The sequence below is a fragment of the Cheilinus undulatus genome, linkage group 2, assembly GCF_018320785.1.
Source record: "Cheilinus undulatus linkage group 2, ASM1832078v1, whole genome shotgun sequence".
NCBI lineage: Eukaryota > Metazoa > Chordata > Actinopteri > Labriformes > Labridae > Cheilinus > Cheilinus undulatus.
This window is the reverse complement of record NC_054866.1, coordinates 34,195,783-34,221,375: the sequence shown is the minus strand read 5'-3', so window position 1 is coordinate 34,221,375 and position 25,593 is coordinate 34,195,783. Positions and strand designations below refer to the sequence as shown.

The following is a 25,593-nucleotide window of genomic DNA, read 5'->3' as shown; positions in this document are numbered from 1 at the left end:
AACTTCTTGATTTTATTACACACAGTGGACAAAGGAATTTCAAAATCTCTGGAGATGGTCTTGTAACCTTGAGACTATTCATGTTTTTCTACAATTTTGCTTCTTAAGCCCTCAAATGATTCTCGGCTCGTCTTTCTCTTCTCCATGCTTGGTGTGACACACACAGGCACACAACACAAAGGCTGAGTCAACTTTTATACATTCTAACTGGCTTCAGGGGTGACTTCTATATTGCCAGCACTTGTTACTGCCACAGGTGAGTTTAAATGAGCATAACATGCTTGAAATAAAATGATTTACCCACAGTTTTAAAAGGGTGCCAATAATTTTGTCCTGCCCATTTTTTGAGTTTTGTGTAAAATTATGTCAATTTTGGCTTTTTTCTTCTGCTTTTTTGTGTTGTTCCAATGCACATAAATGAAATAAACGTGTGTAGCAAAAACATTTGAAATTGCAACAATTTCTGGGAAAAATGTCGTATTTTCTGGAAAAATTCCAGAGGTGCCAATACTTTTGTCCATGACTGTAGGATGGACACAGGCAGAAGCAATTATTGTTCAAGTAACGTTTCCTCTCACAAATCTCTCTCTGTCTCACTCACTCACTTAAAAAAGGTTTTTATGAAGGGAGAGTTTTAAAACTACAAAAGACTGGTACAACTATAAAGCCTGTAATTAGAAATTGAGTGGTATAGAAGGTTATAACAATGAAACAGACAACATTATGAAATAGAACATTTCTCTATTTAAAAAAAGAGCAAAGAACAACATTGAAAGATTTACATGACAGAAAGATGTTTTTTATCTTCTCCTGACCTGCCTGGGTTTATTTGTACTGTGAGCTGGTATATATAATGGCTGCTTGTGGAGAGATTAACTTTGATGTAGCCACAGCAGCAGTTTTATCTATATTGGACCACATTTCTTTCTTAATACAAGAGCAAAGAAGGCAAAATTATTGAGCAGAAAGCTTTTAGTGACGGATTTATGATTCCGCTATTCTTCCGACTTGATGGCATGAGTTTGCGATACAGCAATTATACACTTTTCCTGATCAGCCTGGGTATTAGTTTTATCCAACAACAAACTCCACCATTGGAAAACTATGACAGCGCCTTATTGCCAAGCCTACAGCCTCATTTGATCTTGTTGCTATCATTAATGTGACAGACATATTGCTTATCCAATCACCTTCCAAGAACTTTTTGCAAAGTCCTGCCCTTCCCAACTATTTTCACAGATGAATGTGAAATATATCCCATGCGATGGATATATGAAACAGTCATCTGGCATTGCCAGGTTAGTTTAAAAAAATGTGTAAGAATACGTTTCCTCACTGAAAAATATCAGGCTACTTAGACAGGAGATACACCTGCCGATAACTACACGTACACATCTTGACTGCCACGAGACTCCAGACATCCTTAGACATTAAGGATGAGCCACTATCAACACTTAAAGTTTGAAAGACGAACTGATAAAGTAAGCCCACAGTTCTCCACATCTAAAATATGTTATCAACACTGCCCAGAGACAAAGAGGCCTGTCAAGCTAGCTGGGGATGGTTTAGTTTGGTTGTATCAGTCGATGTTTGAACCTGTAAAAATAATGACAATAAGCTAAAGTTCAACAAGTGACTGTAAACTAATGACTTTCAGTCAAGTGTGCCCTTGGCTTTTTGTATTAGTTTAGTTTTCTATTAAATACATGTCTGATTATTTTCATCAAAGTCTGAAAGTCACCAGTTTACCAAGTTGCTAATTAAACTAAAAAAAAAAAACCGGACTGTTTCATCCTCACATGGGGGTGGGGGCGGGGGCTTACTGGGGCCCATGGAGATTAGCAGAGACATTGTCCGTCCTAGATTTCATTTATATATTTTTGTTTGTTTGAGCCCCCTTTATTATGTTGTGTTAACAACATAATGGTAAAAAGGGCGGAAGTCTGGCAGATAAAAATATAACCAGTCAAAATGCCTGGCAAACACCATGCAAATGACCCGATAAGTAAATACTGAATACTTGCAGACTGAATACTTGCCGGGCAGACTACATCTCTGCCTGGCATAGGCCTCTCTCTCTCTGGTATTTATTGTAGTCCACTACAACTTGCAGTGGACTACAATAAACTACCTTTGACCAATCCTCATATAAAGTTGGATTGTAGTCAACACAGAATCACATTGTGCAGAATGGCATGGACCACTTGGAGCTTATAACAAAGGCTCTGTCTCTCTTCAGTTTGGCTGGTTGTTAATGCTCGGAGTGTCCTGGCTAATTAGCAGAAGTAGTCTTGGATTAGCTGTTAATGAGAGGAGGACTGGACCTGACTATCTGCTGTGGAGCTTTTGTCTTTTCAGGACTAGTCCAAATAAACCAGGTTGGTCGGATTTCCAGCTTTAGCAGAGGTTACAGTTATATCATCATGAGAACTGATATTAGCAACTGACGGTAAGACTCATTTTTCATATGAAATGTAGAGTTCTAACGCAGTGTCCAGTCAAAAGAACCCTGGGGGAGTTATGTTTGGATGCTTCGTTGTTGTCAGTGGAGGATGGTATTTGGCTGTTGTAAGCTGCAAAGTTATGATAGCGGCCAAAGTGCTAACAGGCTTATGGTGCTAATGTGAAGCTAACTGTTGTTGTTTATGAGTTTAATGTGGGTGTATATTGTGTAACTGACTGCATGTGTAAGGAAAAGCGCGCAGCTTTCATTTTGATACTTTAAACCACTTACACAAAGAAAAATAAGAGAGATTTGTATGTTTTGCTACTGTAAATGCAGCAAAATAATGTTAAAGCAAATGTACAGTAGTTGTTCTAAATGGCCAGAATTCTTGAGCACTGTCGGTCATTTTGACAGGGAACAAAAAAGTCTAGTGGAAACGCTGTTCGACTATTAGTTGACTAAAGGCAAAATCTGGCGAATCAGATTCGACTATGAAAATCCTTACACTGAATTTCCATATACAGTGTGTGTGCTGCGCACCGAAGCGCCCCGGGTTTGCTCCGACTGAAAGGCAAGTGACCTCGCGCACTGGAAGCGGGTCTAGAGTGCTGCGCCGCCGCGCGCAAGCCCTGATCAGCAGGAAAAGATCATGGGAGAACTGCGAATTCATGCAGGAGTAGCATGTCAACAGTGGACTATTTTACCTTTTGGGGTTAATTTATCATCCTTTCCAGTTTAAGTCCATGATATTATGGCTTCCTCCATTGAGTGAGTACATTAGGAAGTTAAAAGGTTAATGTTTGCTTAAAGGATCTGTGGTTTTATGCAAAACTCTTTGGCTAAATATCCCCAAAAGGGAACTTTTCCTCATCAATGACACCATTGTAGCTGTGTGACCTGCTGACCTCTTGGTGACCCTTTGCTCTCACTGCAGGATGAGACATAATGTTGACGTAGTGATGATTTACGATTGGGAGTCCGTGCATTGTGTTTTATTTTGAAAGAACCGGATGTTCTATGCTTGTGACTTCCATCGTTGGTGCTTTCTAAACAACAGAGAATTTATGAGGTTTGGCAGCAGCCAGCGCTGAAATAGACCTGCAGCGTATCTGAAACAAAGTGGAGCGAAGTGCCTCTCCAGGCACGCGCCGCTGCCGATCTAGAGCACCGGCTATGGAAATGCTCTGATAGACTAGAGAGGGGTCAAAGTGCTCCGCAATACGATTCGCCGGCCTTCCGCGACGCACACGCTGTATATGGAAATTGGGGGTAAGTCGAAGACACCTCTAATCTGCATCAAACTTTTTTCTTAGTTAACTCCAAAAGCTGAGGATAGATGAATATTAGGGACCTTAGCTAACACTATTGATCTCTGGGGAGGACTGCTTTACTGGACCCTTCAAGGGCACAGCTGGACACATTTGGAAATGCAAGGTGAGCAAGTATATCTCTGGCCTAAAGCAATATTTACACACCAACTTAATCCAAAAAAATGGTACAGTTCTAGTGCATTTTGGCCTGAAGAGTAAATGAAAACAGTGTTTTGGATGCCCAGAAACTGAGAGTTTTGGAAAATAGGTCCCAGTGTGAATTTTTGAAAATGCCAGTTTTTAATGTCATGCAAATGGGCAGTATGGAGTTTTCTCTGAAATTAAAAAATTACAAAAATGCAAGTTATAATTCCAGTCAATAGCCATGTGTGAACTGCAACAAAAATAGCAAATTCCCGTGACCTGAAGTTCAGCCTCTCACTCCCTATCAACTTTTTTTCATATTTACTGTCTTTGTAGGTTAAAGTCATTTGAAGTATCAACCACATCTGATCACCAGCACACACAAAAAAATGGGTGAATTCTCAAATCTGATGTTTAACCTCATTGCTCTGTGGAAGGAAACATATGTATACATGCATGTGTGTTTTTATTATGTGGTCAAACCACCACTAAAGACCTTGCATATCTCAAAAAAACTGGAATGTGAAAAAGTTCATTTTTTAATTCAAGAAGTCAAACTTTCATTTATTTAAGATTCATCTAATGCAAAGTAAAATATTTCATGACCTTTTATTTTGATGATAACAGAAAACAACAATCCACTACCTCAAAATATCAAAATATTGTGGAAAAGTCCAATTTGCCAAGTTTTCCTGAGCCTTCATTCTCTTACTATGGTTAAGTACATACAATCACAATCTTGGGGAAGACTGCTGACCTGACTATTGTCCAGAAGACCAGTGACACCCTTCACAACGAGGGTAAGCCATAGAAGGCTGTTCTCAGGGTGGGCTAAGGAGAAAAAGAACTGGACCATTGCTCAGAGGTCTTGTTCTCAGATGAACATTTTTTTTTCATTTGTAAATCAAGGTCCCAGAGTCTGGAGGAAGATCACAGAGGCACAGAACCCAAGGTGCTTAAAGTCCACTGTCAGAGATGGTTTGGGGTGCCACTGTTGTTGGTCCACTGGTCTTTAACAAGTCCAGAGTAAACACTGTCAGCTGTCTACCAAGAGATTTTAGAGTACCTTGTGCTTTCTTGAGCTGAGAAGTCATGGAGACACTGATTTCCTTTTCCAGCAAGACTTGGCACCTGCCTACAGTGAAACCAAAACTGCCAGAAACTGGTTTGCCAAAGGGTATAATTGTGTTTGATTGGCCCAGCCAACTGGCCTGACCTGAACCTCATAGAGAATCTGTGGGGAAAAGTCAAGGAATGAAAAGAGACACCAGACTCAACAATACAGATGAGCTGAAGGCTGCTATCAGAGCAACATAGGCTTGCTAACACTACAACAGTGCCACAGACTGACTGGCTTCATTCACATTGCATAGGTGCAGTAATTTGTGCAAAAGGAGCTCCAACTATGGTCGACATTTCTGTATCATATATCCTTTTTTTGACAGATCATCAACATTAAAACAAAACAAGTCCTCACTTTGTAATGATGATTCTGGAATATATGAAAGTTTCACTTCTTTAATTAAGTCACAGTAAAAATGAACTTTTTTATGATATACATTTTTTTGTGAGGGTCTTTAGGGGGTCAACTTTTTTTAGATACAAATACAAAGGGCTGCAAAGAAAAAAAGGATGGGAAACACTGCTGTAGTAAACCAAGAGAGAGAAAGATGAAAAATAACAGAAATGAACCAAAGACAATTTCTAAATGCTGATATGTTGGAAGCTGCTCCTCTCTCTGTTGCATATTTCAATGAATGAGTGCGAATCACAAGGACAGTTTCACAACAGCTCCTCATAAGAGCTGTGAGACTCGTCACTTCCTTCAGCTCATTCAACTCTAATAAACCACAAATGTAGGCGTGTGAATCTTTGACTCCTTGTCCGTGCATGATTTATAGGTCAAAAAGTCATCTGTAGGCTAAGCTGCTGTAGTACAGGCATCATTATTCTCCTGCCAACAGTCAGCGTGTGAGTTATAGCAGCAGGTCGCCTCTCTGACAGAGAAAGAGGCCTCTCTCTGGCCAACTCTCTTCAACACCTCACACCAGCCAGGGGGCACAATTCACAGCCCACCACGAACACACAGGTGTAGAGAACAGCATGACATGCCTCTTTCTCAGCCTCATATACAATACAGGCACCACAATAGGACTAGATTTGACGTGGATTTACATCGGCCTCACACCTGTCTGGGCTGTCGCATAGTAAAAGGTCATTAGTCTTTTTGAAATAGGAAGAGCCTGAAGGACCAGCGATGGTAGAGGGTGGCTCAGCGTGGAGGAGCCAGCTTCGCGCTATTAATAACATTTCACTAGTAAATATTTATCAAGAACAAAACAGCTCATTAAAATAATGTGTTGCATGAAGTTAGTTGAACAAAAAGCTTTTTTCCTGACAGGTGTTGTTAACACTTTAACTAGGAAAAAGCTCAGAGTAAAACATTTTTTAAAAGGTTATATTTCTTGGCAAGGCACAGTTGGACTTACTGCAAGGTTTAAGGTTCCTGATTAAAGTAAAGTGATTAAAAAAATAGCACTAGTTTTTCAATCCATGTTGCAGAAGCACACGCTAATTAAGGTGCTGTAGCAGGCATGATTAGTCTGGGACAACACACCCTCACATGGACCACAACATGATTTTCCCTGGCATTAAATCCTCCAGAAAAGAGGAGTGGGAGCGCAGACATAATTATACGCAGTTATGAGCACCTTTTTACCAATCTCCCGTGTCTCATTACGGTGAGCTGAAGTCATGAAGCGTCCAACATACACCAGAGAAACACAGTTTAATGGAAGTGGGTAAAAAATGTAGATGGGAAGTTACTAATTGAAGACGTCAAGGCTAAAGACACAAAAACTAGCTGCAAATATCCTGTAAAAAAGTAGAGGAGTACATTTGACTCCCATTTCTTTTCATTCATTCATCAAGTGTTAGCTGTGCAGCATGAAGCAAATGATACATGAATTTAAAGGCGGCAGACACAGACATCATTCATGAGTTCTCAAATGCCTGCAGGCAATTCAGAGAAACTTTTGAGCTGCTGGAATATTATAGTGTTGCTTCAGAATGTTTGAGATTAATGCTGCATCCACTTGTGTTCAAGCAGAAGACTGACTTGATATCTTTTTAGTGGATGAGAGGAGAGTCAAATTAGGTGACATCAGCTAAGAGTATTGGTGTGTGTCAAAAGTAAAAATATTGAACATTTTTAACCAGATGTTGAATAGTAACCTCGCAAAAGCAGGGACGTGTCCATGATTTTTCATCCAGGTCAGCCAGGGCCAAACTGCTAAAAGAGATGGCATTAAATATTGAGCACACAGACACAAAGTTAGACAACTAATATTTGTAATGTTGTCAATGATTGAATAACCGATCAGATTCATTACAGGCAAATCAAATTGCCTGTATGTTTTAATCCTCGTCTCTGTGGCTGTGCAACTGAAAAATTTATCACAACCAAAATTCTGAAAAAACGATTTATGTGCTCATACTATGGCCCGATAGTGGCACACAGCTTGAGTTCTCACAATAGCCAGTGAAATCAAGACATACTCCCTTTAAACATACCATTTGTAAAGAAGAGTGTTCGGGCCAGAGGTGAAGGGAGAAATAAAGCAGTGCACTTCAATATTAACCCTTAGATGCATGACTGACTGGACCCTACACTCTTCCATAAGTGGGTCAAAAATGACCCGTGTTAGAATCAGTGTATTTATGCCACTTTTGTCATTTTTGGTTAAGAATAAACATTTGTAATATACTCTGTGCTTTATTTTGGTCCACACAGGAATGGTTTAATGTTTAACATTTATATTGTTCCCTTTTTTAACATTTTTAACTTTTTAAAACATTTCAGAAATTGGAAAAGAAAGTTATACAACAACAATAGAACAATGTCAACATTCATTTTGTGCATGGGCGTCACCACAATACAGTTCGGGGGGGTCACGTCCCCCTCACCTTAAAGAAAAAGTCGTTTGGACGTCCCCACATTTGCCATCAAAGTATTAGTACATGACCACGTTCTTTCCAATGCTTCACAATCAAATCCGTTCCATTTTTTCATTTGGGGGAATTAGCCATATCAATAGAAATCCACTCCGTGTTTTCCTGGTTTCCAACACACAGAGCCGCATCACGCAGGCATATTGAGACTGAGAGTTGGATCAATGACAGCAACAACAAATATCAAAATGTCCAGCTTTTGCTGAAATATTTTCTTTGACTGTTCTACAGACGAGAGATGGACATAAGGAGTTTTCTTTTCCGAAGAAAAGGAGAGTAACTTAGAGATGCCCAAGTTTTCCCTTGAGTGAGCGGGAGCAGTGTTGCCAACCTAGCGACTCTTTTTTAAAAAAGCGACAAATCTAGCGACTCTTTCTGGTGTTATTGGAAACTTTAGGAGACTGACGTGAAAGCACGTATTGTTGCTAGTTCTCTCAGTGAGCAGCGGGGGGCTGCCATGAACCCCTCCCTGTCTCAGAGCTCTTACAGGCAGCCAAGTCTTCACACAGCAGTCCCTCTCAGCTGCAGTCAGAGCAGGAGATGTTCAACCCTCCACGTCCACATTTTTTCTATTCTCTTTTTGGTTCATTTAGAACCAAAGAAAAAAAGAAAAACATATGAATCAAATGGTTAAAAATGTTCATGTCTCACTGTGATTTGTTGCAGGCTCATAAATTGACCATAAGTTTCAAAACTAAACCAAAGTTAAGAAAACTAAACTTATGAAAAATAGAATTAAAAAAAAAACTAAAAATACAATTTGAAGTAACTGCCAGAGTATCTCTCTTGAGTCATTTTTGCCGGTACTAAGCCCAGATAAAGGATGAGGGTTGGAACTGTGACGTTATAAAAATAAGAATCGACAGAAGGTAGTTCATTAGTAGTTCTAAATATATTTAGGCTCTTTTTTATTCACTTTTTTCTCTCTCATGACATTATTCCTCTCTCTGACAGCATCCATTAAAAAAGACTCCAGGTCTGAACACACATTTGACAATTTCTGAACTGTCAAACTGCTCAGTCATTTTTTAGGGAGATGGCCCATTTCTAATATAGCCTACATAATTATTAGGCTGCTATACTACCTGTGTATTTGATATGCTGATAACATGAATTAGCGGCATCACAGAAATCTTCATACGAATAATCTACATTAAGCTTATTTCAATTATCAATATGAAAGAATGCTCAATGCATCTCCATGTCTCCTGATACAGGTGGTTGAGATTGAGAGTGAGTCAGAGGCAGGGGCAGCATGCAGGGGCAGTGAAGACAGCTGAAAGGTGACAGGCAGTTTTTTTCTGCAAGAGTAGGTTAGTGCTTGCTACATAGCCCAAAACAAGTTTAATTTATAAAAATCAGATGCAAATGGAATAAAAATAAAATAAAATTAAATAGAGAATAAAGTGCCAAAAAAGTTGTCAGTGTCAGTCCTCTGTGTATTACACCAGAACACAGTAGACAGTAATTGCAGACCATGCCAGCTCCAAGGAAAAACAATTGAAGAGGGAGATAATTTTCAATCTAAAAAAACATGATAAAATGCACCAGAATATGGGAAATTGCATGTACTTCTTTCAAAATTTTCTGGGGGACAATTTTCTGGCTCAAAATCAAGTTGGACAGACTTGAGATTTTATGAAGTCTAAATGATGATAAATTTGAGTAACAGTTAGCTTAATAATTCATCCTGTAGATACTGTAGTTCCCTTTGGTTGCTTAATGAGCCAATACGTGTCTGCATTAATGTAGTGGTCCGATATGAGGCTGACGGACAGACAGCGAGGATGGAGAGAGATAAGGAGAGAACTGTTACTGTCAGGAGTAAAACACAATGCATAATCAAACTGCATGCACCATTACAGACTGTGAGAGCAAAGAAAAGTTTAGGTAACAGGTTTACTTTTAACCTTTTAACTTTAATGTGACCTTATTATTAAGTTACTATCACTGTCTGTTAGAGAGAACAGAATTTCTTCATTTACATTATAAACATCAGTTAGGATGTGATTATACATGTGAATGTGTCTTGAAATGTTGGAAATATCTGACTGTTACACTGGTAATAGTTATTTTATATCACGGTTATCCAAACAACGGCTCCTGGGCCAATTGTGGCCCTTTTCAATAAATTTAGGGTTACTTCTATTTAATTAGTGAACATTTGATTCATTAACATAAACAAGACACTCTTTTTTATGGTAAAATTAGTGGAAAGGTTAAAAAATGGAATTCCAAAAAATTAAAAAGGGAAAAAACGGAATTTGGCAAAAACTAAAACGGATTTCGTAGGGCCCTATAAATGTGACCTGAAACGGTGTTACGGCGATCAAATCACACCGAGAATCCATCATTCACCAGCAGCAGATTTGCGCGCTGGGGGAGCAGCTCCCTATTTCGTTTTTTTGGTGTGACACAGAGCAGTGCAACTGCAAACATAAACTCAGCTACGAGCATAAGTATTGCATGTTGGTAGTAAAAAATATTGTAGAGGTAGTAAAAAAGGTAGTAAAAGGTAGTAAATTCAACTCTAGGATTCCTGTACAAACCCTGGTGCAGTGCAAAACAATTTGCCACATTCCACTAATTTTCACAGTGGATACAAATAAAACACAACAGACTTAGTGCGCAAGTTTCAAGTGTGTGATGTTTTTGGGATTTCAGATCGGAAAAATTTGCATCTGCAAAACAGCAGACTTAGTGTGCAAAGGCCTAAAGAATGTGTGTGTGTTTGGTCATCCATGACTATTGTGTGAAAGAGTATGTGTTTCTTATCATCTATCATCAAATTTGTCTATTTTATAGTTTGCAAAACTAGCTAGATAACATTAGATATACAGATGTACTCTACTGTATGTATTGTGCATGTGTGTGGGTTCGTACACATACACATGCACACAGTACATACAGTAATGTTAGCCAGCTAGTGGTAATTTGTTGATGCATGATAATAAGACACACTCTTTTACTCACAAGTTATGAATTTCACACCACACACACATTTCTCTGGTGAAAAATGAAGATGAAAGTTATAAGTATCAGATCTTGCTGTGTAAAATAATCTTCTGAAGGGCTGACACTTATGATATAGTCTGTGTGGTCCACAAAATATAAAGGATTGACAGCCACAGTTGAGAAGAATCAAAGGTTTTCATGTAATTCCAAAGGAAATAAATGCGGGTCGTTTTTGACCCACTTACGGAAGAGTGGGGTAGTAATACAAAAACTTTAATTTCATAAAATCTTTAAAAGGTAAACTAAAAATTTAAATCGTATGATATCAATAACATGATTTTTGAGCAACAGCTGGAATATCAAATGATTACAACTTCTCATTACAAAGATATTGCAAGAAAACAGCCTCACCAGGTCATTTTTGACCCAATTATGTATCTAAGGATTTATGTCAAAATGACGAGAAAAAACTTGAAATGTCGTGAATAAGTCTAAATTTCGAGAATAAGAATGAAATACATTTTCAAGATTATAATCAAAACGTGAAGAATAAAGTTGAGCTGTTGAGCATTAGGTCAAAGCTTATTACTGTAACATGAGCTAAAAGAGAAAGAATCTCTTTGACGTTAAATCCAAAGTATAGTTTCACATGTTCATTGATAGAAAGAATTTGTAGAGACAGTAAAGATTCCCTGTTTGTTATAGTCTTTAGTAATGTTCACACAGAAGTAGTATCACATGTTGACCTTGGATTGTTCATGAATAACTTGTTACATCACTGTTTGGTGAGATGCATTTTAATGGGTTAAACAAAATCAATACAAAAAAAAAATGGGGGTTTTGCAGGTCAGATTTTCAACCCTTTAATTTTGGTGTCCAAACCATGACTTTAACCCTTACCCTAACACTAAAGTTTTAGTGTGTATCTCTGCTTTGAAATATATGGTGTCACAGATGAACAGTCTGTGAGAATGGCTGTCAGAGATGAATGGTCTGAAGCCTGTCAAAAACACTTAGGCCAGAATACTTTTGAAAACACACACTCTAAGTCCGGCCATAGACAAAACGCCAGTTGCAAGATGCAGCCTTTTTTTAAATTTTTTTTAGCCCCCCTGGGTTTTAAAACAAATTACACCCTGCTCTTTACTACAAATTAGGGATGTTCCTATGAGGATGTTCCTCATTTACATTGCATTTCACTGACTAGTCTAAGAGAAGAAAATACTTAGAAAACAGCTGATACATTCATCACAGGGTCACTGTTTTAGTCTTTAGAAAGTATATCAGGCTCACATCACACTCGCTAACATTAGCAGCTAGCTCAGCCAGCCTTTGTTCCTCTTTGCAGTTTAATACCGGGCTTTGATATGTGACCTTTTCACATCGGTTAAATAGTTATACATGAGTTCAACCCTCAACAGCCTACGTGCCACTTTGTTTCCATTTATTACTTTAAAACCTGTCATACCATGCTGTTCCTACAACACACTGCCAAGCTTCTCAAAGCTCGGACAGAAAGGCAGAGGCCATTCACTGAAGCTACAGCGGCCTCTAGTGGTGGGAGGTTTATCAGGTTTAAAAGACTGTTACACTGGGATTTTAACCCATGTCTATAAAAAATTATCGATAACTAGTCCAACCGGATTGTAAATCTCATGCCAGCTAATTTGCTAATTAAATTTAGCCATTTGGTGGTTTAACTGCGCACATCCCTAATATGAAACAGAGAAAATAGCAAAGGTGCTACATAATTTACAATTACTTTTATGAGGGTGAAAGAACTACATAACTTGTAGTTCATTGTGATTGCCTTGATTAATTGTAAATGATAGATTTTCAATGTTCAAATTTCACATACACTTTTTGCCATCGAGCTTTTTAGTAGTGTAAAAATTGTGAGAAATACATTTGTAATATATTGTAGTTTGTGTATGTATTGTTTTGTGTAGTTTTTTTGGCTGAGATCCTATATAAAGTATGATTTCCTTAAAAACGAGTGTGATAACAAACAAGCTTGTGTCTTCTACAGGTTTCACTCTCAGGTAGCTCATGGTAACTCTAGCATGGATGTTTTGGACATTATGGCTAATTATCAAGTCCACTATGGAGGAATTACAAAGCAGTTTTACTCCTGGAATCACACTGTTGGACTCTATAGTGTATGTATTACCTAAAGTCTAGTCTTTGATTCTTCCAGAAACAGCCAATCATTGTTAAGGGGGCTGTCATTTAAGAACAGTGAAACCGATTTTCAGTGGAGCCTGTCCCGTAGTTTAACCACTTGAAACACCCCACACAGAGATAAGCAATTTGGACAGTGAGTTAATTCAAGAAATGGGATGTGGTAAAATAAGCTACTTTATTATTAAGCTTATTATGGCTGACCTTCAGTATTCTGGGGGAATAAACCTTTCATTCTGTTATAAGATATTAAGAGAAATGTGTGTTTAAAAGAAATAAGCTTAAAACAATTTAACACAATTCCTTTGAATAGCAGGAATAAATAACTGTATCATATCTCGTTCTTTGTTAAAGAACACAACAATGCCTACCAACACATCACCATTTGTGTTTTGTTTTACTATCCTGTGATTCCACTGGACTATTAGTTTAGTCTCATCCATGCCTTCCTGTCCATCTGTCGTCTTCCATCTGCCTGAATCCATAAAAATCCAGCATTCCTGACAACAACGATATAATTTGAGGTGAAACAGGGTAAATCTCACTTTCCAAGGTACCTTTACACAACAATTACGAATTTAGTCATGCTAGCTTGAGTAAGAGTGCCTTGAGTGAGCTATTTGCCAGCATATGCTGTCCTTTTGTTTGGGAGTGATCATTATGTGCCCATTGGGAACAAGCAGATGTCATCATGTGCCTGGCAGAGCACAATGATGAATAACCAGGGGCCGTGGAACTCAGGAGAGTCTCAGGAAGACCGTGCTGAAGTGACAAAGTCACAAAAGTCACAAGTTACTCTGATCGCACAACTTACACAGTTACTCAACATAGACTTGTAGATGTTTTATTAACGGCAGACTGGGAATTTTTCTTAAGAGGGTAAATATTTCAGAAGTCAAGGACTGGAATGCCAAAGCTTCCTTGAGGGATTTGTAGCAGAGGTATTCAAATAACTGTCATTTGGCTGTGTTTAAAGCCCAGTTAAAAATACTATTTTACTCTCTTAAGCATCAACAGCATTGTTGCATTGAATCATTCAGCAGGCAGTGATTTTACAAGTTTGTGAAGTTTCAAGGTGCAGACAGTCAGAGGCCTACAAAGTCAAGAAACTGCATTAGTGCTGCACCCGGCACACTCCCTGTTTTTCTCCCTTCATTTCTCCTGGCTGTGACAGGTTTGTTGACGCCTCTGCCCGAGACCTTGTCCCTCTATTAAAATCCTATTCACCGCTCACCCCTACAATCGCTGAGATGGCGTTGACGTTAAAAGCATTACGAATGCATTTATTTTTCACAAATGCACATTTTCAGTAACTGTCATAATCATTTGTCAGGCAGGCCGAGGATAAATAAATAAATAAATAACTACACTGCTGGGTTTTTTTTCTCTTTTTTTTGACACGCAGTTCATGGCTGTCAACACAACCTTAACAAGGAGAGTGAGTAACAATCAAAACAATAACCTGCAATTGGTCTCTAACACAACAAATCCACAATGAGCCCATTTTCAATGACAGCTTAAAAACAACACACTTTCAGCTTCTGTCCTCTTCCAAACCTGCTGCTTTGTGCAAGGTTAGTTTGAAATACAAGGGTTTGTTGTAAAGGCTTAACACAACGGCATGAATTAAAGAGTAACTAAACACTTTAGGCCACTGTTTTCAAATGAAAACCTATACAGCAACTTAATGTGGATCAGATAGGGTAAGCGCAAGGCACAAGGGTTTAAATTCAACATTCTGTGTTTGAAATAAGCAAAAGGACTAGGGGTGTAACAGTTCACAGAGGTCATGGTACAGTTTGTGCCTTGGTTTTGGGGTCACGGTTCACTACGGGTTTGGTTGGTCTGTAAAAAAAGAACATGAAGTCCCAGATTTAAAATTCTAGGTTTCCCTCATTTATTTATGGATTCATTTAAACAGACAGTTGTGCAGCTTACAGTCTGTTCCCATTTAGAACTACCTGTGACAGTTGGTACAGACTGTCATGTATTAAACCTGAGACAAAAAGAGTAAAACAAAAAAAATATGCAAAATAAAAAGTAGCACAGAAATGAATACCATTATACCTGCTTATTTGAAATTATAAAAAAAATACAACCTAAAATGTAGTTAAAATACATGCATTTAAGAGCAATGCGTCGTATTTATGATTCATCAAGTGGGCCGTGACAAAATGTTTGAATCAAGCTGACTTCATGTTTCTGTTCTCTAGCAGGAAAATATAAAGGGATAAGGAATATCCAGTTCTTAATGTAAAATATTAGAGTAAAGCTCAGATGATTTATCATATAACCTTCAGGAAATCTACGTGTTAAAGTCCCTGTAAAGTGATTTTTAAAAATCTGTATTTTATGTTTGTTGTATGACATACCACTGTGTTATGAACCACCAGGCCAAATTTCACTCATGAAAAACATCTCTAAGTTTATAAAACTGAGCTTCAAAAATCATGAAAAATGAGGCAGTAAAATCTGCTGTTGTGGGCATGTCAGTTGAATGAGCTGAAGCCACACCCACTTACGAGAAATATGATCCTCTCAGATTTAAAAAAAAAAACAGAAAAGCTTCTGATCAAAGCGCAGCTACCTGACTGTGCCAGAGCAGAGACAGAAGTTGGGGATTAAATTTACTGTTTTCTGGCACAAATATATCCATTATGATGCTTTTAGTGACCCATAGGCCACCGTGGCTGACAGATTTGTGAAATTTACCTCACAATGAATAAAAATACAGCATGTAGCCGGCTGTGAACGTTCAATGAAGGCATTGACATCAGCTAACAGACTGTACTGAAGTAAACACCTCTGGGATTTTATATCATTGTAGCATTAGGGGGGCAGGATACAGGCTCATATATTTGCCCTGCTTAAACAAATCCAAGCCAGGAAAGAGGAGAACAACTTTCTAACGGTTTATATAAAAAATTCAGTCACACATAGTTCTCAGATCTCAAGCATCAACATATCAAGTTCTTATTAAGTTTGAATTTCACTTAACAGGAACTTCAAATTACCTCGCTTGCTTTGCAACCAGGAATAGCTGTCTTTTTGTAGTTGTGATTATAAGTGGTGTTAGGGTAGGAAGTTTCAGCATTGTCACCACCTGGAGCTTGCATGTATGGGGTCTGGGTCTATTGAAGGTGGTGATGCTGTTTGAGCTGTGATGGCCATGTAGGGAAGGTAAGATAAAGAATGCCTCTGTGTTGGCGTGGTGGGTGTTGAGAGTTAGCATGGAGGTGGGTCACTCTGGGACACTGGAGACCACTGTTCAGCCCTCTGGAGGTGTCATGGGACTAACGGAACGAAACACAGGCAAAGGGGGGTTTCCACTTGACAACCCTGGTGAAGTGCTGGCTTTTCGCTGCCCATCGGTCTGCACGGTTGACTTGTGGAGACAGATAGAATGTTGTTGATAGCTTCCAAACTTTTTTATTCATAGCAGGAAAATATTGTATGGTTTATGAACCACACGTCAGGATTCATATGTTGGGTACTTGGGGAATGGGATAAGTGAACTGATAATGACACTCTTGTTGATACTCCCTTATTGTTCAAAGTCCTTACCAATGCTGCAAGAGAGCCTTTTCTTCAATTCAAAATAAGTAGTACCAGCTGAGTAGAGCTTAATTTAAAAAGGTCAAGTTAAAAGGTCAAGATTTCATCTGTTATATCTATTTCAGAATGCTAACAAAAACAATTTCTTGTCCTCATAATTGTATCATTCATTCATTCTGTCAGACTGGAAATTAATCACAATTAACTCGATTAATCTTGACAGCCCTACTAAAAAAATATATTTAATAAAGGTAGCTCCATTAGCTGCGTAGGTTACATAGATAATGTAGCTAAGTAGATAATATAGCTATGTAGCTAACTTAGCTAAAGCTAGACTCATAAAGTGGCTATGTAAGCTACGTATCTGTGTTATCAATGTAGCTATGTTAGCTTATGCTAAATTTGCTAAAACTTAATTCGCTAAAAACTAACTTTGGTACTGAATTATGTGGTAATGTTAATCACTTAGCTAGCGTAGCTATGTTAGCTTTAAGACAAAGTTAGCCAACATTCACATAGCTACTTCTACAACAGGTTGATAGATAATTTACTTCTGGATTAGACCTCTGACCTTTTTCCTCTGTTTTATTTATGAAATGTTGCTTAATCTGTTATGTTTACAATGTGGTTGTTTCACGAATGTGACTGCCAGACTTTTTTTATGAACAGAGTTTAATTAAAAAAAAAAAAAAAAAAGAAAACTGGAAATATATTTTACAGGCAAACCATGGCTTTTCCATTCTGACAGAGATGCAGGTCTACAAGAGGGGCCTTCGGAGACATGTGATGTTTGAATACATGATATTTTATTTGCATTCACCTTAAAATGATTTTACTGAGCTGACATTGATCCCATCATTACACAACCACCTGTCAGCTCATTTAGTCTGCTACTTTTGGCAGCAACCTGCATTTTTTTTCCCAAACAGGCAGTTGAAGGTACTGCATTAAGGTTTAATTTGGGGTTAATTTGATTTGAAAAAGATGCCATGCGAGGTCCTTGCAGTACTGGGGTTCGATCTACTCAACTGCATTCTGTCCTCGGTGTTAGTGCAATGAAAGTTTCATTGGGTCTTTCTTAAATTGCAGATACTGCAGCTCTAGTGTCAGAGAATGATTCTTGCACAGATCTGTCTAAAACTCAGACTTCAGGTGAGCATGGAAAAATTTTCCCTCTCCAGCAGATGGCTGTGAAAACAGCCTTGTTCTGTCAAACTCTGCACATACATCATTCTGCACAGTGAAGGTCAAACATCTGAGTGAAGCTACATTAAGCAAAACACATTTTGGAGTGGGGGAGAACTTGAAATTCTGAGCTTCAGTTTATAAATGAAGGATTCAACATGCCCCTGATATGAATTTTTTAGTCCTTTTTTATCTTGAGACAATAAAATCAAAACTTTACACAACTAATGCCGGTTAAAGAAATGCTAATAATTACATTGAACAGATGAAGAGCTGCTCATGGTCTGGATTTCTGAGTAAATAAGTGTTTTTGCATTAAAAGTCATAGGAAGGTAGCAGGATGATATTTCAGACACACAACTTGAGAGTCTAAACAAGAGATGCACCCTTATTCCTTGCATTGGACTTTGTCACTAGCAAGCAGTGCCCTTGGCGCACAGGAAGAAACAAATTGAAACTTGGGAGCAAAATACAGAATCCTCCTCTAAACAGCAGGGAGCAATCGCTCCGAGGAGAGAAAGCTAAACTCACCAACAATGGCTGCACCTACTTCAAATATATGTACCACCCTCAGCCTCATCACCCCTGCTAGCAACCAAAAATAGGAAATTAGGGTCCAAGGAGTGTGTTCTCACTGACGTTGTGTAATATGATTTCTAAATGATGTAGTTTCCAATTTCATAACTTCAAACAGTTACCTCCCGCTGTTCTCTCCCTGGAGATGCAAGTGCAAAGTTGCAATGTGTGGCTTAAGACGGTAAAACTGTTTCCAAAAAAAATAAAAGTTTTTCAGCTTATTATGTGATGGCAACCGAGGGAATTCACTATCAAAGGATTATTTTTTTATTTTGAAATGTCTATTTACTTTTCTTGCCAGGCATTTTGAGTTTTTGGCATCTTTTCATTGTTGTAACATGGATTTCTGTTAGTGCCATGACTGACAGTCATATTAACGTTTAAAGAGGAAGATTCATTGAAGAACAGTTCAAACCGAGGGGAACTAACTGTCCTCTGCATTTAAAGTCAGGTCCAGGGAGAGATGGTCCCTCTATTGCCCTTTACAAGTTTGGCTGCAGAATGCATTGAAATTCCATCCGCCTCAATATAAATCAACAGATCCAAAGCCCAGCTCTGGCGTGGAAATATGAAGTTGAATTTCTGCCATGAGACCTAATTCTCACAGCCAACAGGGTAGTCATAGTCAGAAAATCTCCTCTTGTTTTTGTTTTGTGAAGAAATAGTTTAAAAGCGATGGCTTCTTGCAAAGACAGGAGGGTAAACAGGACTGCAGTGGAGCTGATGGTCAGTTAGCTTCATTTAGCTAAAGAGGGGACATCAGCTCGCCAAGGCCTGTCAAGGAGGAGTAGAAATTGCATCTTTTTTCACATCTTATAGTGCCTTTATAAAGTTTTCACCCCCTTGGATGTTTCACCCTTTTACTGAATTTATAAATCGATCGGATGAGTTGAATTGACTTTAAAAATTTGAGGAAACCGGTTGCCCTCAAAAATTTAAATAATGTATGATGAAAACTTGAACTTAAAGTTTTTAAGCACAACAAACTAGATGCCAAGTTGATTTAACATAAAATCTTTTGCAAAATCAATAGCTTTGCATAATTATTAAACTTAATATTTTAAGTCTATTGCACTAAATTACAAGTTGATTTGTTTGAAAATAATTTGGAAAATTAAATTAACTTAATATCTTCAAAATGTGTACACTGTAAATGGCTATTAGTGACCCACTGAACCAGTAGTTGATATTAATGTCAGAGTGCCATTCAACATTCATAGACATTAAGATTATTAACATCGCCTCCTACGTAACTGAGACCGCAACTTCACTCATGGTGTATTTTATTTATTTATTTTATTTAACCTTTATTTAACCAGGAGAAAGCCTCTTTGAGATTAAAAATCTCTTTTCAAAAGTGTTGTGGCCAAGACAGCAGCAGCAAACAGAGTGCATAAAGGTTTAGTGCCCAACGGCATTCTGGGAAAACTGCAGATTTGACATATGATGTTGTGTTTTACAGTGCAAGATGCTTAGAACCAAGTGAGGGAGAAACTGGTCTTCTTAGCTTCTGTCTTAGATGCTTGAACAAGGAAATTGTGCAATTTTGTTTCAAACAAGCCAAACAAGTTTGAATTCCACCAGCTCATCAGAATTTAACACCTTGAAGCATTTGATATTATAAGTAAACCCAAAGTTTTAAGTAAAAAAAAAAAAAAAAATTAAGTTTATTCAACTCAAAACAAATACACTCTACAGTCACATTATAATAGTAGAATATACCAAAATGACCAAAATGACTTAAGTAATGCAAAAAAACTTTTTTAAAGTAATATTTACTTAGATTATTTGATCACAAACAACTTTTGGGTTAACAGTGTACCATTACACCATAGAGACAAAAGAACAGACCACCTGCTCAGAGAAAAGGTTATTCAGAAGTATAAGTCAGGGGATGCACTAAACGCTGCACACCACCACAAACACACCATCCCCACTGTGAAGCATGGTGGTAGCAGCATCATGCTGTGGGGATGCTTCTCAGCAGCAAGCCCTGGAAGGCTTAGATAGAAGGTAAAATGAATGTGGCAAGATATAGGAAAATCTTGGAGGCTATCCTATTGAGTCTGCAAGATGATTATAGCTCGGGAGAAGATTTCTTTTCAGCAGGACAATGACCCAAAGCATACAACGATATGACTATGATTGATTTATTAAATCAATGAAAGGGTGAAACATCCAGTGGGCTGAATACTTTATATATGTTCTGTGCCTTGCCTAGAAGTACACATATGGTATTTGTAGACAGATTTTGTTACATATTCATAGCACACTAAAGCATGGCTAGCTGTAGAGCATAAGCCTGCTCACAACATCTTGGTATGTAGACATAAACAAACAAAAAAAAAAAAAAACATATTATTATACTTCTAAAGCCTCTAAAACCTCAGATGGAGAGCAAGTTGACCTTTTTGAGGAGAATTCATGTCTGTTAAACAAAACTGCCTAAACACAGCTTTAATCGAAAAAAGGAGAAAATGAGCAATGAGCTGAGAGATCACAGAAGGTTAATAATGTATGAGAGAGATGCTGTATGGTTTCTGTTTTAGACTTGTTTGGTAATACTACATACTGGAAAGCCTTCAAGTCATTTATTTAACCCTGAGCTGCGCGGTGGCACAGTTACTTTTACAAACTGATATACTGTTAAATTAACAGTAATTGTGGTCTATGCTTGTGGGATATTAAAATAAAATAAACAAAAACAACAAAATGCATGCCTTTTTAGAGGAGAACAATGACTTCACATTCAAAAATTACCTTTACTCTACAAGAGGATGCCTGTTAATGAATTGCCTCAAGTGATGTCATGTGAGTCAGCACAAGCTAGGGCCAGGACTTACAGCTAAGGAAAAAATGTAAAGCTGTGACAGCTTGTGCCTACAAAAGAAATTAGCAGCATAGCTCATATGGTGGTAAGAGTTGCTCAGTGATAAATGAGTCAGGAGTCAGGAGTAGCTGAATAAACATTCTCTGTAGTTTTGCTACTTTAATTTTGATACCTTTTGTTTTCAAATTACCATCACACATCAGGTAAGCGCTTTATCAAGCACTTTATTTTTTTCCTTGAAAAGAATGGTGGTGAGGAGCTAATGCCTAGAAATGATGTGTAAACTGTTTCACAGATGGCGTGTTACGGCACAGAAAAGGTCACTGGACCTGGGCATGAGGTCTCACTGAAACTGGCACATGTTATTTTCAGTTCTAACAAGCTGAATGACAATCAGAGACCTTTTTTATAAGAGAAACCTTTAAAAAAAAGTTGGAGAAATGGACAGACTTTGTTGCAGAGGGGATAGATGCTACTTTCCAGTATGTCTTTGGGCAGCTGTGGACTTTGGACATAATATATACAGAGGTGGGCACATATCATCAATATCGTTTGATATTTAAGGTTATAGGTCATAGTTCCTCTGATGAGAGTGAACAGACTAGGCAGCGTAACCAGCTGGAATGCATACTTTCACTACTTACAAACATAAACATAACTGTACCTTCATTCAAGCCAGGATTTCATCTGTATTCTTTCCCTTGTTTTATGATTTTTGCAGCACCTGTAATACATGCCAGGACAGCCTGTGGTAAAGGGACAGCCAGCCCAGGACATTGATAGTTAGCCATGCTTATTTTTATCCTGTAGTCACATTTAATCATGAAAGATTCATTAATATCTAGGTAATCTTCACTGTGAGAACATTGGCAGGTCTCAACTTCACCAGTCAAACAGTGCACTACTATAGCTGCCCTGTGAGGTATGTCTTTATTTTCACTATTCATAGCATCACTTTATGTTCTATCTACATCACTATCTTAATAGCTAGACATCACATAAGTATGGCCAATCAACACCTTGATGAGGGGGGGCATGAGAAGCGTATGGCATCACTTCCTGTTTTACTGCTGCTTGTGTGTTGCTGTGTGCTGTTTCTTGTGTCTGTGCCTATAAAAACAATTCAATCCCCTGGATGTTTTACCCTTTTGTTGATTTTATAAATCAAATACAGTCCATATAATTTGGCTTTACTGACAAAAAAAAGTTCTACAAAGAAGTGTAAATGAAATAAATGCAATTTTATAAAACTGATTTAAAAACATCCAAGGGGGTGAATACTTTTATAGGCACTATAATTGGTATTGGTAGAAGTATCAGCTCTGCAACGCCAATACTGGTTGACCCCAACAACTAAGTGCTGTAGGAGCTTTTTTAACAGATCTGTTTGTCAGTAATTAATTGTTGTTTGTCAGTGAAAATCAAATTTCTTTTGAGAGCATGGTCCCCTGCCTCAGTGAGATAACCTGGGTAAATACGGGTTAGATAAAAAAATAGAATAGTGGATGAATGGATGTGTGCCCAGCTCTGTGAATTATTCTCAAACTAAAGTTCTCCTTTAAGTCTTGGGCTGGTCAATTATGAATACCACATTTTAGTAACTTGGTGACACATTTACTAAGGTTAGGAGCAATGCAATCCTGCATGTAGATTTTGCAGAGTTATGGAAGAGTAAATATGTAATAAAGACCTGGAATACTCTGCTGCATAACCTTTGGCATGAGAACTACAAACCTACCATTAAAATTCTCTACTTAAGTTAAAATCATTTCCTTTAAAAGCCACTTCCTCTACCTGATTTTACTCTATATGCAACAACAGCATAGTTCACTCTCAAAATTTTAACACAAATTTGGAGCTCTGTGGATTTGTCATCTGCAGCCACCATCTGTGATTTTCAGCCCCTTTTTACTCTTAGTAGTGAATACATGTCTGAGATGTGTTGCTGTTTGTGGTTTTAATGTTCAAGTAAACCCTTTTTTGTTCCAGTACAATCCCTCTGACTGCTACAGCCACTGTAGGCAGTTACATGTTCTGAATCTTGATGCTTAAAAACATCACGCACAATGAATTAAATACCTACCATATACAAAGAGGACGTAGTCATCGTAGGCTTCCCCCACAGCATTGGATGCCACACAGCGATAGGTGCCGTTGTACGACTTATTGAGGTTCTCGATGTAGAGGTCAGAGCCAGTGACGACGGCGTGGGGCGGCACATCCTCGTCTACTCTCAGCCAGTTGATCTGATGGGGACTGGAGAGCATAAATACCACACACATCACTCAGCTGCTGTCCGTCCACGCTATAAATCTGAAATAAAGGTCAAATCTGAGAATGTCTGAGCAGGGCCATCGGCAGGCCCCGTCTAATGATGTATTTTACCCAGCATGCTAACAACTGGTAACATTTAAATGGTACATTGAATTGTAAAGGTTAAAGGGGCGCTTGGACTGTTAGAAAAGGAGTATAGAGTAGAAAGTATGAAACTAAAGCACATTTTTGGTGAGTTTCGCTACGTGTGAAGTGGGTCAATCTGCATGAGTACTCACTGTGGTTTTCCCTCTGCAATACACGTCAAATCTAGATTGTCTCCCTCTCTGGTTAAACCTTCAGGATAAGTCACCACAATCTTCACTTCAGGTTTGTCTGACAAGAAAAAGATACATCTTTACAATCATTCAGATTGATAAAGTTAAAGAAACCCTGCTCTTTCCCCTTTTTACAAAAGCCAAAGTGAAACAATTATTGAACTTCAACATAATAAGAGAAAAAGATCACAACATAAAACAAAGATGAAGATTAAATTAGTAAAAGGGCTTCAAAAACATTCTGTCAGACTGCAGTACCTCACAGTTCAATGTTTTATTTTACTCCTCATGAATGGTAACCAAAGATTACCAAAATGTCAAGTGATTCCAGTCAAGTTATCTCTCTTTCTTTCAAAGGTCACACAAAACATTTGTCTACCTGAAAAAAAGTAATATTTTACAAACAGTACAAAGGACACCTTGTTCAAGGCAGCCTTTATTACCTCTCCAACTCACGAGACAATTTAAGAACACCTAAACAGGTCTTGACACCTGCGTTATGGGTGTATTTCCTCCCATTTGGTGACTGCATCCTGTGAACTAAAGTAGGCAGAATGCTGTAAAAAGGGAATACCAGGACTACATGATCCATGGATAAAAGGCAAGCAGTGAAAGTATATTGTATCTACAGTGTGATCTGATTGTCAGAGGAAACATGTCATCACTGCACCTAGTCATATACTGCTGACACATGGTTTGTCCTCTCTATGTCCCAGCTGGGTAACTACTGCGGGACAAGATCACAAACAGATATGAGTTAGCATTTTAGTAAACCTCTCTGAAGAAAGAGGGATTTAAGGATTAGTATTTGATTATATGCCTGAAATAAGGATTGTGCTTAATACAGGCTTAATAATAATAAATAAATTATTCAGTAAAAGACAACTTAGGATTTTTAAATCTTGCAATGGCCCTGAAAAAGACAATGGGTGGCTTAAAAGCATGGCAAAGTTTTGTTGGTAATATAAGGCATCCAGAGCCGGCCCCAGGCGTAGGCAAATGCTAGGGGGGCTGCATGCTCTAGGGGGCACCAGTGTGAGCCCAGAACCATTCTGAATGATGCCTCAAATGTAAAAAAAAAATGACTGCATTGTCAACTTCCCCGTTCCTCTCCTCTCTCACTCTCTTTTGAGTGCATGCCTAATCTCTCTGCGCCCTACGACATAGCAAGCAGAGGGAAGATGTCAGAGTTCAGACCCTGAGTGAAAATGTTCAACACCTCTTGGTTCTGATTGTTACCAGACTGCTTGTGAGTATGAAAGAATAGACCAGAGAAACTTGAAGTAAAATGATAATTTACATTATTTAGGCAGCATTTCATTGGTGCTAAAATTAAATGTTACTTTAGTTACACGATTGCTTCCGTCTATTCAGCCAAACAGCTGCATGTCATCACATGGAGGGCTCCATAGTATATTTCAGGCAGGAACACTCATGTCATACATTTTACCATTTCATTGCAAATATAGATATGCAGTTTTAATTGGGAGAGAGCATGCTTTGACTTTCCAGGGCGTGCATAGCTAGAAACCCACATATAGATAGCTACATTAATGACAATGCATACTGAATACAATAAAATTAGTTTAAAAGCAATTAATCCATTGTAGCATGAATCTCAATATGAGGGTTCAATAAGCTTTATGCTGTAAAGGAGGAGGCTGGGGTGGAGGAGGTTAAGCTTTAGCAGAAGCAGCAGCAGTGTGGTGCATCAGCATTTATGCAAGTAGGGATTAGTGAGAAGAATGTCATTTTTAAACACACCGCTGTGTTGAGAGAAAGCTGTGATTGGCTCTGGGAGCTGGGAGG

General features: G+C 38.2%; 1 protein-coding gene across 3 annotated transcripts in view; it reads right to left on the bottom strand.

The window, feature by feature from the left end:
• cadm1b (cell adhesion molecule 1b) overlaps positions 1–25,593 on the bottom strand; it is a 314,331-nt gene that overhangs the window by 33,518 nt on the left and 255,220 nt on the right. For all 3 annotated transcript variants that reach the window (XM_041813540.1, XM_041813548.1, XM_041813530.1), the window contains 2 exons: positions 23,746–23,842; positions 23,277–23,449 (listed from right to left, as the gene is read on the bottom strand). In XM_041813540.1, the coding sequence (XP_041669474.1) occupies positions 23,277–23,449; positions 23,746–23,842 (270 nt within the window). The remainder of the gene's footprint in view (positions 1–23,276; positions 23,450–23,745; positions 23,843–25,593) is intronic.